We start from the raw sequence: 18,622 nt of genomic DNA, 5'->3' as shown, positions 1-18,622 counted from the left end.
TTGGCTCCAAAAATATTGAAATTGAAAGTTCAAGTCCTATGATTAAATCTGATTCCTTAATGAGAAGATCAGAAAATCAAATGTCACAGTCCATGAAAAATCGACGAGGGGAAGGTCGATTTGGAAGATCTCGTCCTAGGTGTAGTTATTGTAAAAGGCTTGGACATACTCGTGGAATATGCTATTCTTTGCATGGTCGACCAACTAAAAATGCTCATATTGCTCAGTCTAACACCATAGGTGATCAACGGGTGTATTTATCTGACAAGGAATATAATGAGTATCTTCGGTATCAAGCAAGTAAGAATATATTTCTACCAGTAGCCTCAACTGCACAATCTCCTACCTTTGGATCATGAGTTGTGGACTCAGGTGCTTCTGATCATATTTCTGGTGATAAATCACTTTTGTTTGATATTGTTTATTCGCAATCTCTTCCAGGTATTACTTTAGCTAATGGAATTCGAACAGAGCCAAAAGGAGTTGGACAAGTCAAACCCCTATCTTCTGTCACTCTAGACTCTGTTCTTTATGTCCCTGGTTGTCCTTTTAATCTTGTATCTGTTAGTCGTTTGACACATGCCCTTGATTGTAGTATACCTTTTTTTGATGATTCTTTTCTAATACAGGACCGCAAAATGGGACAGACAATTGGCATAGGACATGAATCATAAGGCCTTTACCATCTTACCGCTTCAAATTCCTTCATAGCATGCTCCGCTACAGATCCTCCCAACCTTATTCACAGACGTTTGGGACATCCTAGTCTATCCAAGCTATAAAAGATGGTGCCTAGTTTGTTTAGCCTATCCACATTAGATTGTGAGTCGTGTCAACTTGGGAAACACACCCGTGTTACATTTTCACGTAGTATTGAAAGTCGCTCAGAGTCTATTTTCTCATTAGTTCATTCCGATATTTGGGGTCCTAGTAGAGTCAGTTCACCGTTAGGATTTCGTTACTTTGTTACTTTCATCGATGATTTTTCAAGATGTACTTGGGTTTATTTAATGAAAGATCGTTCTGAGTTATTCTCTATATTCAAAAGTTTTGTGCTGAAATACAAAATCAATTTGGTGTTTCTATTCGTGCTTTTCGTAGTGATAATGCCTTAGAATACTTATCCCTCCCATTTTCAGGAGTTTATGACTCATCAAGGAATCATTCACCAAACATCATGTCCATACACCCGTCAGTAGAGCGGTATAGCAGAAAGGTAAAAAAGGCATCTCATTGAGACTGCTCGCACTCTTCTCATTGAATCCCTTGTTCCACTGCGTTTTTGGGGTGATGTGGTCCTCATATCTTGCTATCTCATTAACAGAATTCCATCATCATCATCTTCGATCCAGAATAAGGTTCCCCATTCCATACTATTTCCTCAGTCACATCTCTACTCTATCCCCCCTCGTGTTTTTGAGAGCACATGTTTTGTTCATAACTTAGCCCTAGGAAAAGATAAATTAGCCTCTCGTGCTCTCAAATGTGTCTTCCTTGGTTACTCTCGAGTTCAAAAAGGATATCGATGCTATTCACCTGATCTGGGTCGCTACCTTATGTCCACTGATGTCACATTCTTTGAATCTCAACCTTACTATACATCTTCTGATCATCTTAATATCTCTGAGGTTTTACCCACTATACATCTTCTGATCATCTTAATATCTCTGAGGTTTTACCTATACCTCCAGTCTTACCCACACTAAATCTTTGAGGAATTTACGGTTACTTCTCCATCTCCAGCCACAGTGCCACCATTTTTGACTTATCACCGGCGGTCACGTCCAATATCAGTCCCAGATGATTTATGTTCTGCGCCTGACGCTTCCCCTACTGCGGACCTGCCTCTTCCTAGTCAATCAGTTGCACTTCAAAAAGGTATAAGATCCACTCGTAATGCTAATCCACATTATACTTTCTTGAGTTATCATCGTTTGTCATCACCCCATTATGCTTTTGTATCATCTTTGTCCTTTATTTCCATTCCTAAGACTACAGGTGAAGCACTTTCCTATTCAGGATGGAAATAGGCTATGATTGATGAGATGTCTGCTTTACATACGACTGGTACTTAGGAGCTTGGTTTCCTTCCTGCAGGTTGTCGTTGGTTTTATACAGTCAAAGTTGGTCTAGATGGTCAGGTTGATCGGATGAAGGCTTGCCTTGTTGCCAAAGGATATACACAGATATTTGGGCTTGATTATAATGACACGTTCTCTCCCGTGGATAAAATAGCATCAGTCCGTCTTTTTCTCTCTATGGCTGCCGTTCGTCATTGGCCCCTTTATCAGTTGGACATTAAGAATGCTTTTCTGCATGGTGATCTTGAGGAGAAGTTTATATGGAGCAACCACCTGGTTTTGTTGCTCAGGGGGAGTCTAGTAGCCTTGTATGTCGATTGCGCAAGTCACTCTATGGTTTGAAACAATTCCCTCGAGCCTGGTTCAGAAAGTTTAGCACAATTATTTAGGAGTTTGGCATGATTCGTAGTGGAGCTGATCATTCAGTGTTTTATCGCCATTCTGAACCAAATTGTGTATTTATTTGGTGGTTTATGTTGACGATATTGTTATTACCGGCAATGATCAAGATGGTATCACTAACTTGAAGCAACATCTCTTTCAGCATTTTCAGACTAAAGACCTTGGTAAATTGAAATACTTTCTAGGGATTGAGGTTGCTCAGTCCAGCTCAGGTATTGTTATTTCTCAACGCAAGTATGCTTTAGACATTCTTGAGGAAACAGGAATGATGGGATGTCGACCCATTGACACTCCTATTGATCCAAATGCTAAACTTCTGCCAGGACAAGGGGAGCCACTCAGAGATCCTGGAAGGTATAGGTGGTTGGTTGGAAAGTTGAATTATCTTACAGTGACTAAACCTGACATCTCTTTTCCTGTGAGTGTTAAAAGTCAGTTTATGACTTCCCCTGTGATAGTCATTGGGATGCAGTTCGGATTTTTCGATATATAAAGTCATCTCGAGGTAAAGGACTACTCTTCGAGGATCGAGGTGATGAGCATATCATTGGATATACAGATGCTGATTGGGCAGGATCACCCTCTGATAGACGTTCTACATCTGGATATTATGTTTTAGTAGGAGGTAATTTGGTATCCTGGAAGAGTAAGAAATAGAGTGTGGTTGCTCGATCTAGTGCCGAAATAGAGTATTGAGCAATGGCTGCAGCAACTTGCGAGCTGATTTGGATCAAGCAATTGCTGAGAGAATTAAAATTTGGAGAAACTGGTAAGATGGAACTTGTATGTGATAATCAGGCAACCCTTCATATTGCATCTAATCCAGTGTAGATATTGATTGTCACGTTGTCAGAGAAAAGATACTCTCGGAAGATATTGTTACAAAATTTGTGAAGTCAAGTGATCAACTTGCAGATATCTTCACCAAGTCCCTCACCAGTCCTCGTATTAATTACATTTGTGACAAGCTTGGTACATATGACTTGTATGCACCAACTTGAGGGGGAGTGTTAGAACAAGAATAGGAATAACATATTGAATTCTACTTGGAAAGAGATTGTAATGTAGTATCCTATTAGGAATAGGATTGGAATGTAGTGTCTATTCTCAATGTAATAATTTAGAGACAACAACAACAACAACAAACCCAGTGTATTCCCACCTAGTGGGGTCTGGGGGGGTAAGATGTACGCAATCCATACCTCTATCTCTGAAGAAGTAGAAAGGCTGTTTCCGATAGACCCCCGGCTCAAGGCACGAGATACCACACAAACACATAGTAAAGCACAGAAGCAGATTACATAACATAAATACGACACCAATTTAGAGACAACAATTCAATAATATTTTTTCTCCTATATTTCTCACAATATCATTGAGAAGCATGGGTTACTGAGTGAATGGGCAACTGAGGAAGCCATGGTTACATTGGATGTGGTGTATGGAAAACTATAAAAAAGGTTGTGGCCACTTCTCAACTCTTAACGTCTCAGTCAAAGTAGGAAGTGGAATAAGGGTGAATTCTGGAATGAACATTGGGTAGGGGATGATAGCTTAAGAGTCTTATTACCTCATCTCTATACTCCAAGCTTACAAAGAAACTCCCACGTAGCACTGTGGAGTCCCCAAGGGTGGAACCTACTATTTGGGAGGGCTTTGAATTATTGGGAAGTGGATGAAATTGCAACGTTACTACAGATGTTGAACCTGTTTCCAGGTACTTCAGCAGATGCGGATAAGCCAGTGTGGCTACTTCACAGTAAAACTGTCTTCACTGTAAATCATGCTATTGGGAGAGGAATAGATAGGATTTGATAAGAGATCGGCCATGGAAACAAATTTGGATGGTAATCAGTCATATGCTATATGCAAATGACACCGTCATCTTTTGTGAGCCAGTTGTTGAACAGATAAGCTACATCAAAGTGATTCTTGTATTATTTGAAGCTGTAGCAGGGATGGAAGTTAATTGGGGAAAAAGTAGTCTCTTTCCAGTTAATGAGGTGCAACAGGTTCAGGGTTTGGCAAGCATTCTGGGTTGCAGAATAGACCAACTGCCTACAACATATCTGGGCATGCCTCTAGGTAGCAAGCATAAGGCTTTAGAAATCTGGGATGGTATCTTGGAAAGAACAGAGAGGAGACTTACTAAATGGAAGGCGCAGCACCTATCTTTGGGGGGAGGGGGGGGATAGATTGATCCTTATCAATTCTGTCCTAGATGCTTTACCTACTTATGTGATGTCTTTGTTTCCAATGCCAGCCAAAGTTGTGAAGAAGCTGAACAAGCTAAGAAGAGACTTCCTATAGCAAGGAAATAAAGAAGGAAAGGGTTACTGTTTAGTGAACTGGAAGACTGTTTTGTTGAACAAAGGGAGAGGGGGGCTGGGAGTCAGAAATTTGAGGCTGCAAAATGAAAGCTTACTCATGAAGTGGCTATGGAGATGCACTAAAGAGGAAGGCGCCTTATGGAAAGAAGTTATTGTGGCAAAGTTTGGTGAAATCAATCCTTGGTGTTCAAAGATAGCCATTGATCCTTATGGTGTGGGGTGTGGAGAACTATCAGGAATATTTGGCTACTGATGGAAGCCAACCTAAGTATTAAGGTAGGTAATGGAATCAAGACAAGCTTCTGGCATGATGGATAGATTGACCAACTTCCCTCAAGGATCGATTTCCGGACCTCTTCCGGATATGTGCAAATCCAGAAGCTAAAGTGAGTGATTGCTGGTCATTACGGGGCTGTGACATCTTTCAGAAGGTTGCTAAATAATTGGGAAGTGGATAAGGTGGCTACCTTGCTTGGAAAGTTAGGAGGGGCTAGCACTATCACTCCATTGGCAGATAGGTTGTTGTGGAATCACAAGAAGGATGGGGCCTTCACAGTAAGTAGTGCATATAAAAGAGGTCTAGAAGTATCTGGGGTGGGATATCAATATTACTGGAATTACCACCAAGGTAAAGTGTTTTACTTGGTTAGTGATTAAGAAAGCATGCTTAACTCAAGAAGTATTACAGAAGAAAGGAAGACAGCTAGTTCCCAGATGTTTCTTGTGCAATATGACAGGGGAAACAAACAAACATCTCTTCCTACATTGCAGTTTCCCTACACAACTATGGAACCTCTTCCTTAACATAACAGGCTATAGCTGGACTATGCCAGAGCACACCTCAGATATATTAAGCTGCTGGATTAGGAGGGGAGGTAGTAAAAGTCGGAAGAAATGGTGGTGATTAGTGCCATCATGCATTTGGTGGTCTGTGTGGTTGGAGAGAAATGGTAGATGTTTCGAAGATAGGTCCAATTCTATTCACAAAGTTAAATGGAACTGCATTGTATCTTTACTTTTTTGGTGTAAACAACTGTGTATAGTAGATACAGAGCAAATAGTGGAATTAATAGGAGACTTGTAATTGCTTCTCGTTTTTGGTGGTGGTCAGCATATCCTTAATGCTGAAGAATACAAATCATACCAAATTATCAAAAAAGGTGTTTTGAAGACGAGAGCAGCAACATCCAGAGGATCAAGATGCAATGTCTAAGCATGCTTTATTTTTGGTGTAAAGAGGATTTGGTGGGGGATACAGTAGGATTAGTAGATTTCATAGGAAAATTTTAAAGTCTAATTGGTAATCCTTTCGAGGAAGATTTCCGCATTTTGTGAGTTGTAAATCCCCACCCATCATCATTTGAATGATGGGTCTTTTGTGAATACAAATTTCCTTTATCTCAGAAAAAGGTCTTGTGCCACTGCTTCGAATGATCCTGGGAGCATGGCAAGGCAGAAGAGCTAGTAGAGTCCAATGTCAACTTGCTTTTGGTGGACCATCTGGAGGGAGAGAAACCTCAAGATGTTTTGAAGACATTGTCAGCACTGAGCAGAAGATTAAGATGAACTGTAATTTTTTAATTTCACTTTTGGTGTAAGGAAGGTTTCTCAGATGTAGTTTCTATTTTAGACACCATAGGTCCATAGGATCCTTGTAATGGGCCACAAGACTTTTTATTATGTGTCTTTTAAAAGTTTTTCCTACTCTTAAACTCCCTTTGTGCTAATGATTTATTATATTGTTACCTTAATTATGTTGGCATTGTGTACTACAAAACTGTATAGCATTGTGAAGTTAGTACAACATTTTTTGGCTAGATGGATGTTGTTTGTGGTTTAATTTGCTTTATTTTGTATATTAGCATAGATGTCCTGTACACTGATAACTTTACCTTTACTTATCCAAAATAAAATATAAAAATCAGGGCGATTGCATTCCTCAAATTTACTTTTGAAGATCTGATTAATTGTCTTCAAGTATTTAAAATGTCAATTCTTTCTATCAGGGCCCTAGTAGAAGTGCCAAGAGAAAAACTGCTAAAAGGCGATGGTTGCGGGAGATGGCTAAAATTAAGGAGAAGAACACAGTTGCTGAATCAGAAGGACTGGTAAGTGATCTAATGGTGCAGATATGCCAACTATTACTGCCATACAATGTTAATGGCGCAGATATGTCAAGTATTACTGCCATACAATGTTAACTATTGCTGGGTGAATTTTTCAGCGGAATTGGAAAGAATTGCAGGCTAAAGCTGGAAAGGGAGAGCTTAGCTGCCAACCAAAGGGGCGATTGAATGACGAGTCTAATGGCCAAGTGATGGGACACGTGAGTAGTAATACATATTTTCAAAACTAACTTTCCTGTTGCTTCTGCGTCATGTACTGGAAATTTGAATCTCACTCTTTGCAGCAAAATTGGAAGCAGCAGAAAACTAAAACTAAGAAAGAAGAGGTATCTGGCCAACCAAAGGGACTAGTGAGTGATCTAACATAGTTAAATTAATAATTTCTGCTCTATACCTCTGTTTCTGTTGACAATACAATCTCATGTATGTAGCTGCACTGGAAGCAGTTTCATGGTGAAGATAAGAACAGAGATGTAAACGAAGAAAAGCCCGTAGAAGAAAAAATCAAATCGTGTGGACAACCACATCAAAATAGTGACACAGAAGATGAAGTTGTTCCGGTGGAAGTAAGGCCTGGGCATATTCGCTTTGAACCTGTTGGAAAAGGTCTTACACCCGTCTTTGTTTTGACTACGTTTTCTGCCGATGCACACATTTATATTTACCTGTAACTTTCTCCCACTTCAGTAACTATTATGCAATCTTGTATTTTATCAAATTATAAGCTGATTCGAGTTGAAGTGGGTCATAATTTGGTGCTTGTCATTGGCATTAATCTTTGTTTCTGTCTGTGCCAAAGGAATAGGTATAAGATGCTCAAATTCGGTGCGGCATACTGAATAGTGCAGTGGGGCTTGGTTTAATATAACTTGTAGTTTGTCATCAGTTATTGTTTTTCCCTGTTCGCTTATCTTCTTTTTCCCTGAATAGTGTATTATTCCTTGCCTACTCTAAAAAATGAATCTGATTGAATGGTGTCAGTCTTGTATCTTTTAAAATTTTATGGAAAAACTCTAATGTTTGGAAATCTTTTGCTGTTGCAGAACAAGTTTCGAAGCAGAGTCAGGAAGAAGTGGTATGTTTTGCTCAATTTGTTCTATGATGCTCTTTTTTCTTGATTTTCCTTGAATCTTGTAACTTATTCTGAATGAAGAGTGTTAGATCTTGATATCCAAGTTTTTGAGCATTCCATTTCTCAAGAATATCTTTTACAGGATCCCAATGTGTCGAGCAATTAAGAATTTAACTTCATATTGCTTCAAGGCTTAGTGGATGGCTAGGTGAAAGATGCACCAAAGATGGAGACAAAGGAAGGACTCTGATAGACTTGCTGCGAAAAACAGCAAATAAAGGAACAAATACTGATGTTTTACACTAGATATACTGATATTACAACAAGAATTCTGAAACAGCCACTAGGAAACTGCCAACACCTTAAAAACCTAAGACATGAATGAAATTCACTAATATAATACATAATACTAAGATTACACAAATTCCAGCATTCCTAGACATTCGAGAGGCTAGAACTCTCCCAGAAGATTTCCTTTTCTTTTTTCTGAATATCTCTGCCCACTGTCCTGCCCCTTTTTCTATCGAAAAAACCACTCCAATACATGACACAGTTACTAAGTTTTTCAGTTGCTTGTTTTGGCCTCCTAGAATAAGTTTAACTTGAGGTACATCATTACCCTCCCCTATAAGAGTCACCTTGTCCTCAAGGTGAAAGTCAGGAAATTGCAGATATGATTGCATATTCCTCCCATGTGTTCTCAAATTCTGGTAGGGTCTTCCACTTAATTAACACTTCCCACTTACCATTGATTAGCTTCCTGTTGAACAGGAGTAGTTAGAAGCAAGCATTTTCTTAACTGTGAAACATGTAACGTCGAATGAATGCGAGTTCCAACGGGTAACTCCAACCGATAAGCTACGTGACCAATCTTTTCTAGAATCTTGAAACGGCCAGAAAAAATGGGGACTGGGTTTTTCATTGATTTTCTTAGCCAAAGAACGTAGTTTGTAGGGCTCAAGTTTGAGACATACCATTTCACCAATCTCAAAAATCACTTCTCGACGATGTCGATCAGCTTGATTTTTCATTCTTTGTTGTGCTTGATGTAGATGTTCTTTGAGTTCAGTCAAGATCATATTTCTATTGTGCACCTGCTCATTTACTTCTTCTACCACTGAAGTCATGTTATCCATGTGAAAAATTGATGGTGGATCCTTTTCGTATAATGCCTTAAAGGGTATCATACCTGCAAATCTGTTAAAAGATGTATTAAACCAATACTCTGCCCAAGATAACCAGTGGGACCATTGTTTAGGATTTTCTCCTGTCACGAAGATGTCTCCAAACTCCTATTCACGACTTTCGTTTGCCCATCGGTTTCCGGATGATATGAAGAGCTATAGTGTAAGGTAGTACCTGCTATATTGAATAGCTCTTTCCAAAATTGGCTTATGAACACACGATCATGATCAGACACAATAGATTTAGGAAATCCATGCAATTTAACCACTTCCTTAATGAAAACAGCAGCCACATCTTTAGCATTAAAAGGGTGTGAAAGTGGAATAAAATGTGTATACTTAGTAAGACGATCCATCACAACCAATATAGTATCAAACCTATGGGATTTAGGAAGGCCAGTAATAAAGTCCATAGTTACATCCTCCCAGTGAGGTATAGGCGAAGGTTGAAGTAACCTGCAGAACTCAAAGTTTGAGGCTTGTTCTTTTGACAAATTTCACACCTGGAAAGGAAGTCTTGCACATCCCTCTTCACACCTTCCCAATATATATTCTCAGACATCCTCTTATATGCGCGAAGATACCCCGAATGGCCTTCTATAGGAGGAGATGAGACTCTTTCTATAGACCAGGTATTCGAGATGATCCTTTTGGCAAAACCAAGCGTCCTTTGAATAGCAGACATCCATTCTTCAAGCTGTATTTGTCATTTGTTTGCTGTCCTGAGATTAACTTCCGCAAAATAGAAGTCATTTTGGTGTCTCGTGGTACTTCTTGGTCCCATTCTTCCTTGTCTTCATATTTCCAAATTGAAAATGTATATAACTCTGCAGAATCCCTGCGTGTTGACAATGCATGAACCGCTCTATTTTCAGCACCAGGTTTATGCTTGATCTCGAATTTATAACCCATGAGTTTGGAGACCCATCTCTGTTGATTCTCATTCATGACTCTCTGTTCCAGCAAAAATTTAAGGGCTTTTTGATCTGTTCTAATGATGAAATGATGCCCATCAAGTAGTGATTCCATCTTTTGATAGCTAACACAATAGCCATTAGCTCCCGTTCATAAACCGAACATTGTCTTGCTTTAGAAGAAAACATTCGACTGAAATAAGCGATAGGTTTACCATTTTGCATTAAAACTGCACCGACACCAAATCCCGAAGCATCAGTTTCAATTACAAAAGGTTGAGGAAAAATTCGAAATCGCTAAAACGGAAACTTGAGTCATATCCAACTTCAACGCTTCAAATGATTGTTGGGCTCGTTCTCCCATGAAAAGACATCCTTTTTAAGTAAATTAGTCAAAGGGACAACAATCTTACCATAGTCTTTGACAAATTTTCTGTAATATCCAGTGAGTCCCAAAAATCCCCGCAGAGACTTGATATCTCTAGGAACTGGCCAAGATATCATACTCTCAATCTTTGAGGGATCAGCTTGCACTCATTCAGAGGAAATGATATGACCCAGATATTCAAGTTTAAGCTGACCAAACATGCACATTTTTTTGTTGATTACCAATAAATTCTCTTTGAGAATATCCAAAACAACCTTCACATGCCCAAGATGTGAAGCATAGTCCCTACTGGAAATCAAAATATAATCAAAGAATAGTAAACCAAGTTTTCGCAAATAATTTCTGAAAATATCATTCATCGGCGATTGAAAAGTCGAGGGTGCATTGGTCAAGCCAAATGGCATGACCATTAACTCATAATGTCCCTTATGGGTGTGGAAGGCTGTTTTTCCTTCATCTTTAGCTTGAATGTGAATTTGATGATAACCCGACTTAAGATCCAACTTTGTAAATATGGTGGCTCCCCTTAGCTCATCCAGTCATCCAGTAATACTGGACTAGAATATGGACTAGAACTAGCCTTAATGATTCCAGCAGCCAACATCTCTTTGAACAAATGCTCGATCTCTGCTTTTTGTGAATGAGGATATCGAAATGGACGAATGTTCGGTGGTTGTGCGAGTAATAGCATGATCCCAAGAACGATGTGGGGGTAGACCCAAGGTTTGCTCACCTGCTTTTGGATAATCAGATAAGAACGTTTCATCTCCTTTGATATTATAGCTTCTTCATTTTTAGTTCTCGTTACCTGATTCAACTTGGCAAAAAATCCATGATTCCCTTTCCTTAGTAATTTGGTCATGGCTTTGTGTGATACTATCCGAAGCTACCATAGCTGGATCCCCTCGAAGCAACACTGATCTTCCTGCATCTTTGAATTTCATGGTTAAAAGTTTCCAGCTTTCCCTCATTTCACCTAATGTGACTAAATCATTCCATCCCTTAAACCAAATCAGTTCTCTTCAATTCGAATAGAAAATACTGTTGGTTGATTTGGATTCCTTCCACATCCATCCTTACCTCTTTGCATACTTCATTCCCGCTAACCTGTTGACCATTACCAATTACTACTTCAAATCTTTTGGTCTTCTTAATAGATAATTGGAGTTGATGAGCAAGGGTGAAAGATATAAAATTATGGTTAGCCCCACTATCGACCAAAACAATTACGTTGTGCCCATAAATCTTCCTTATGAATTTCATCGTTCTACATCCTGTAAGTCCCATGGCTGAATTCATATTCAACACCATCATAACCCTTCATTTCCTCTTCAACTAAATCTTCTTCGGTAGGCTCAAAGATTCTTTTGTATCATCCTTATCTATGATGGGTGTGTCTGAAACAATCAATAGGTTAAGCTGCCTATTTTTACGACGATGATTAGGGCCAAATTTTTCATCACATCTGAAACATAACCCTAGTTGTCTTCTTCGAGCAAATTCTGAATCAGTTAACCTTCTAAATTGTCCCTCGGGTTTTGCTACTGAAGAGTTGAAGCTAGTCGACTTGCGGCAGGATGCAATTATGAATCAGTGTTATGACTTGCTGTTTCGGTTCTTGAGTTTCGTGTTTCAAGAACATTTGCAACTCGATGATAATTGGTTCTAAATCCAACTGGTTTATTGCTTGAATTTCCTCTGGTTGGTTCAAATTTAAAACTATGAACTTGTTGCAACACAAAATTTCGATCCTCCACCTTTTTAGCCATCTCCATTATCTCCCTTAATGTTTGAGCCTGTAAAAGCATCACTTTTGTTCAGAAACGCTCCTGATAACATTTCATCAGATGCCTCAGTCATAGATGTTGACACCTTTTCAAAATCTTCACGAAACGCAACGAATGTGGTAATCTGCCTCAGCCCCATTAAGAATCACGAATCGGTTCAACAACTCTCTTTTGAAGTCTTCCTAGGTTGACATTTGTTGCCAAGATCCCATCCAATAATACCAATTTAAGGCTTTTCCTTCCAAACAAACACCTGCTGCCCGTAATCTTTCCACTTCAGAAATTTCATTCACTACGAAATATCATTCCACTCTGAAAATCCATCCTAAAGGATCCTCTCCTTCGAAAACTGGTAATTGTAGTTTTCGGAACATCGTCCCATCTTTTTCTCCAGCCAAGTCGACATTGCTTTCCTCTTCTTGGTTACCAATGGATATGGTTTGAAAAGGGGAAGCTTCTACCATCTCAGTTCGCCCTTGGGCTTCAATTCTTGCAAGACTCTCTCTTCTTGAAATCATCCTTCCAGTTTTCTGGCATCTTCCCTTACCCCTATCAAATTAGTCTCTACCTATTCTGTGCGTCCCTCCGTTTTACTCACCATACCCGAATGTTATTGCTTTGATACCAAATTGATAGACGTACTGCAAAAAACATTAAATAAAGGAACAAACACTGATGTTTTACACTAGATATACTGATATTACAACAAGAATTCCGAAAACAGCCACTAAGAAACTGCTAACACCTTAAAATACAACCTAAATCATGAATGAAATTCACTAATACAGTACATAATACTAAGATTACACAAATTCCAGCATTCCTAGACATTCGAGAGGCTAGAACTCTCCTAGAAGATTCCCTTTTCTTTTTTCTGAATATCTCTGCCCACTGTCCTGCCCCTTTTTCTACAGAAAAAACCACCCAATACATGTGTAACTGTCTCATGACAATTACTAAGTTTTCCAATTGCTTATTTTGGCCTCCTAGAATAAGTTTTTATAACTTGAGGTACATCAGACACATGCATAATTTTTTCCACGATGAACATGGACTTAAACGAGATTGTGCTATGAAATAAAGTCGTGCAGATATACTTTATAGAAGCTCGCATAATGCTATTAATCGTATTGGTTTTCACCATATGTCAGATGTTGGGTAATAAATTCTATATGTTGTATTATACTAACAGATTGGAGAAGAGAAAACAATCTAAAATAATCTGGCAACTGTATTTTCATCCATTTGAATATTTGTGTTTATCTGTTATAATCGTTATCCATTTGTCTTTAGTGTTCCATTGTTGATGGATATTTCAGAATTGCTTCACTAAATATCATTGCATAGACATGTCTGTCCTTTACAAAGTGACTATCTGCTATACAAGTATTTAATTATCTTTCAGTAGGATGCTTTGGTCCTCCTTTCCCTTTTTTCTTCTATTAGAAAAGTTGTTTATGTACTGAAATCATACGAAATGTCAAAAATATTCCGTTTAGAATGTGACGGCGCAAATATCAGAAAATTGGTCACCTTTGTAAATCAGTTTTAACACATTTACTACTGGAAATTGCATCATCTTTGATTAGCGTAATGATATAGATTACAATGTGTCAGACAGGCTAGTGGTAGGTATGTTCTGTGAAATGAAATATATACATTTCTTAATGAGATAACTCTTCTCTTGAGTAATGAATTTCCAAGGTACGTGCAGGAAAGTTTCAGGTGGAACGGTATGATGAGCAAGAAAAAGGGACAAAAATGGGGCCAAGGAGTTTCATTTTCCCCAAAGAATGATTCTCTAGGTCCAAACAAACAACATCCTGATATGATGAATCGTGGGAGACAGAAATGGGGCCAAGAGAGAGATTCATTTTCCCAAAAGAACGATTCTCTTGGTTCAAACAAAGAACATCCGGAGATAATGAATAGTAAGAGACAGAAATGGGGCCAAGAGAGAGTTTCATTTTCCCAAAAGAATGATTCTCTAGATTCAATTAAAGAACATCCTGATATGATGAATCGTGGGAGACAGAAATGGGGCCAAGAGAAAGATCCATTTTTCCAAAAGAACGATCCTCTTGGTTCAAACAAAGAACATCCCGAGATGACGGATCATAAGAAACAGAAATGGGGCCAAGAGAATGTTTCATTTTCCCCAAAGAATGATTCTCTAGATTCAAACAAAGAACATCCTGAGATGGTGAATGGTGAAAAAGAGCCGCATTTTCATGAATCAATTGACTTCAATACACTTCCTTTTCTTTCTGGCCTGCCCAAGGTTTGTTCTTGTTTTCTAATGTATCTGTAGCTTTCAGTATCTGTTGCACTGATATCTGCAGTTCACTTTAGACTACTGAGACTCACACAAAGCAGCTGACAATCTACACTAAGTTGGGTGGTTGATGTATTGATTTGGGCAACGCACAATTTTACTATTTAAGAAAACTGTTTTTCAATTTGGCAGGAAGGTCTTGTGATTGCGTACCGGGTTCTTGAGTTATCATCAACCTGGACCCCTGAAGTTTCCTCCTATCGGGTATAAGTTAAAGTTTTCTCCATATTATGTACTTCTGATTGATGTACATCATGATAGTGAATGTGATGTTCCCATCTGCTGTAGGTTGGGAAAATATCATGGTATAATTCTGAAGCAAATAAAGTTTTGCTGATGCCAGTAGCTGAATTTCCAATCATTTCTACTGAGGATGAGTCTTCAAAGCAACCAGATAGCTCTATCTATAATGAAGACGGATCTCTGGAGGTACTTCAGTAAAATTAACTCACTCCTATAAGTGGTGGTCTATATTTTTACATATTTCGAGTGGTGAACTTAAGTTGCCATCCTCTGGGATGCATAGTCTGTAGGTCCTAAGGCGTATGACTTTTCTCAATACAAACCCAATCTTCTTGCAGATAGATTTTCCAGCCCTTCTTGAAGTTCGTCTGATGAATAGTACTCCAGACCAAGCAGTACCTGGTGGGGTTATTGAAGGTTCTGCTTCGAACGAGTCCACTCCAATGCTTGGAAGCAGTAAAAAGAAAACTGAAACCCCAGCTGCTGGTAATTTTCGTCGTTTTTCCTGTGCTTAAGGAATGGGATTGTTAAACCTGGGGGATATAACATAAAATCTAGGTTCTTTTAATGTGCTGTTGTGACCTTTGTTTTTGCCGTTGCAGGAGCTGGAGAAGCAAGCAATGTAATAAAAACGCAATCAACTCCTTCAGGTGTGAACTAATTTTTTACAGACTCCTTAGATGACTAGTGATTTATGAAATCCATAGCAGTGTCTAATTTCATAACTAGATCCTGACTATGCATCAATGTGAATTTACAGAAAGTGGAGGAGTAAACCTGTGGGAGCAGTTCAGTGATACTTTAAAGTCCAAGAAGGCAGAATTAGCTCAGGAAAGCAGCTGGGGTAAGGCAAGCACTGGGAAGAGCCGTTGGTCGTATCGATCAATGAGAGGCACTGCACTAGGCCCTACAATGGCCTTCCTAAGATCCCAAAAGAAAATATGAGATGAAGTTGAAGTTGCATGTTCATGAGATGAAGTTGCAGTTGCATATTTTGTTCATATTATCATAAACTAATATTGCTTCATTCTCGTAAGTTTTGTAAAATTCTCACCAATGGAGAATTAACTGTCTTCTCGATTATGGAATTATCCGGGAAGGTTTGCAGTGTAAAAATGGAGTTCTTGATGCACCCCTTTATATAATGTTTCTTAAATTCGGGTTGAGCATTGGTTTAAAGGAATTCCAAGGATATGAAAAGCCATATCTCTGCATCCCAGTAAAACACTGGAATCCTGTTAATTATTGGAATGAAATCAGTTATTCGGATCTCCCCGCAGGTTTGGCCTAATTTGACTAATCTCCCTTATGGTATACAATATAAAAATTAGGGATAATACCCACGAAAATACCTGAACTTAGATCGGATTTTTAGTTGAGCATACTGGACTTTGCGGGGGTCCTATTACCTACCTAGACTTTTTAAAGTGGAATTAATTTCCTTTCGGACTTCTTTAAAGTGGAATTATTAACTCCCCAAAACGCAATACCCAGTTTTTGGCAGCTGGAGGTGTAAACATGCGCTCTTTCTTCTTCATTTCATCATTTTCACCATTAAAATCATATTCCTCCACAATGGTAATACTACAAATAATTCCAAAATATTGATAATACTACAAATAATTTTATATTTCTCCTACAAACAACACTGGTAATAGTCATTTTTTCACCATTTCGCCACCAAAATCTCGATTCTTAATTCTTGAAATTCAACTTTTATTTAGTTCATACTATTTTTTTAAGAGATTTTTTTCCCAAATTTCAAATTCAAATCGAAAACTTTCTTCAATAATTTTATTCAAATTGCAAAATCAGTAGTTTATGTTTTCTAGATTCGGCTATTGCCGGAGCTCTGGCGAGATTGGCTGCCGGAAAATTGAGGAACGACCTGTTTTCCTCTCTTATTTTCTCTCAATTTCTCACTGTCTCTCTTCATTCTCTTTCCCTCTCTCGATTCTTCCCTCTCTCAATTCTATGGCTGTGTGTGTATGGTTAGTGGTCTTCACTGTATGTGGAATGAAGACAATGATTATGTGAGTATTATTTTAATAGAAAAAAATAAAATAAAGGTTTATATTGAACTAAATAATTAGACTTTCGGAACTAAAAAATTGAACTAAATAATTTTATTCAACAATGAAAATACGTTATAAACTTCCGGAATACATTGAACAACTGAAGACTTCCGGAAGAAATTTTAGTGAAGTCACTTTCGAAATAAAGTTGAAATTGAAGTGTAGTACATTGTTCAATTTCAATTCAATAATGGAGCAACCATTGTTGAAGACTCCGTTGTTGAAGAAAAGAAAGAAAGAGAGAAGAGAGAAGTGAAAGAATGAAAAAATAAATAAAAATATTAAACTTTTAAAAATTAGAAAATTAAGGGGCTGTTTGGCAAAAAAAGAGTTTATAACGTTTTTAACACTTTTCATGTGCTCAATGTGCGTGACTAACACACAATGGGCCAAGTGGCAGATATATGTCATTAAAATATGAAAAAAATATCTGGGGTAATAGGACCCCCGCAAAGTTCAGTATGCTCAATTGATAATCCGGTCAAACTTCAAGAATTCTTGTGCGTATTCTCCCTAAAAATTATCTTATTTTGATGTTTTTGTTATAAAAATCACAATCTGACTAATTTTTCCCCGTGTTTAATTATTGTACTACCGTAATTTTTGTTTTTTGTTTATTACATTGATTATTTGTGCCTCAGTTAATAAAAATCTTGTAGGTGTGGGCATGTTCCAAGAGGGTAGTATTTCTTCACTCATTAGTAAAGGTGTGCATCAGTCGGTTCGGTTTTACGTGTTATTGATTCAATTTATCGGTTTTCGGTTTTTAAATATATAAAACCAATAACCAACCAATAAGATATTTTCTTATCGATTTTGGTTTATCGATTTTTGGTCTTTAATAGTTCGATTTTCGGTTTAACCAATAAGAAAATACTTATAAAACAGAAATAGTAACAACTAACATAAAAAAAATAAAATCTTAATTACCGCCAAAACCTACGCAATGCATTTTAGTTTACAAGAATCTCCAAACTTGAATTGAATGTTAGTTAGGAAAAAAATTGAATCCTAATTGTTGGAAGCTATAAATGCTTCAAGATTTTTATTACGATAATAACCGAACTTTATGTTGTGCCTTTGTTGCCCTGAATAGGTTAATACTTTGTGAATCACTGAATTAACATAAATAGGAATAAAACAATAACTTAGTGTATAATTATTGGGTGATCGGTTTAACCGATAACCCAATAAGCTAAAACCAATACCGAACCATTTACGCAATAAATTTTTTTATAAAACCAATACAAAATCATTAATCCGATAACCCAATACCAATAACCCAATAACATTTTTATCGATTCGATTTATCGATCGGTTTGATTTTTGCACAGCCCTACTCATCAGCCCCACATCTTGGTCCTAAATCCTTTATCTTTCTTACGCATATGTATACTCACTTTAAATCCCAGAAACATAAAGTTGTAGATGATTTTGGTCCATTGTCAAATCTCATAGCCAAAATCCGTTTCTTCTCTTTTTCTGGGTTATTATATTGCATTCAAGAATTTGCAATTCAATCAAATCCTAAGATAGACCTATTTCTTTCAAACATCTGTTGTCGTCAATTTTGTCGGTGTATGTAACTAGTTAGCCTTTTGAGTGTGTTCAACATCTCAATGTAATTCCAAGATTTGGGAGGATAGAACGCAGACTTCACCTCTACCTCGTAAAGATAGAGGAAC

At 37.9% G+C, this 18,622-nt stretch overlaps 1 protein-coding gene across 1 annotated transcript in view; it reads left to right on the top strand.

The window, feature by feature from the left end:
- Positions 1 to 16,028, top strand: part of LOC107847474 (coilin) — a 31,235-nt gene extending 15,207 nt beyond the window's left edge. Inside the window, exons 6-16 of the mRNA XM_016691745.2 lie at positions 6,820 to 6,921; positions 7,038 to 7,139; positions 7,224 to 7,289; positions 7,371 to 7,545; positions 7,983 to 8,014; positions 13,999 to 14,565; positions 14,752 to 14,823; positions 14,908 to 15,048; positions 15,201 to 15,348; positions 15,465 to 15,512; positions 15,623 to 16,028. Of these exons, the coding sequence (XP_016547231.1) occupies positions 6,820 to 6,921; positions 7,038 to 7,139; positions 7,224 to 7,289; positions 7,371 to 7,545; positions 7,983 to 8,014; positions 13,999 to 14,565; positions 14,752 to 14,823; positions 14,908 to 15,048; positions 15,201 to 15,348; positions 15,465 to 15,512; positions 15,623 to 15,807 (1,638 nt within the window). The 3' untranslated portion in view covers positions 15,808 to 16,028. The remainder of the gene's footprint in view (positions 1 to 6,819; positions 6,922 to 7,037; positions 7,140 to 7,223; positions 7,290 to 7,370; positions 7,546 to 7,982; positions 8,015 to 13,998; positions 14,566 to 14,751; positions 14,824 to 14,907; positions 15,049 to 15,200; positions 15,349 to 15,464; positions 15,513 to 15,622) is intronic.
- The last annotated feature ends 2,594 nt before the right edge of the window (positions 16,029 to 18,622 follow it).

This window comes from Capsicum annuum, chromosome 11 (genome assembly GCF_002878395.1).
Source record: "Capsicum annuum cultivar UCD-10X-F1 chromosome 11, UCD10Xv1.1, whole genome shotgun sequence".
Lineage (NCBI taxonomy): Eukaryota > Viridiplantae > Streptophyta > Magnoliopsida > Solanales > Solanaceae > Capsicum > Capsicum annuum.
The sequence above is the reverse complement of the archived record's forward strand: the minus strand, read 5'-3'. Positions and strand labels throughout refer to the sequence as shown.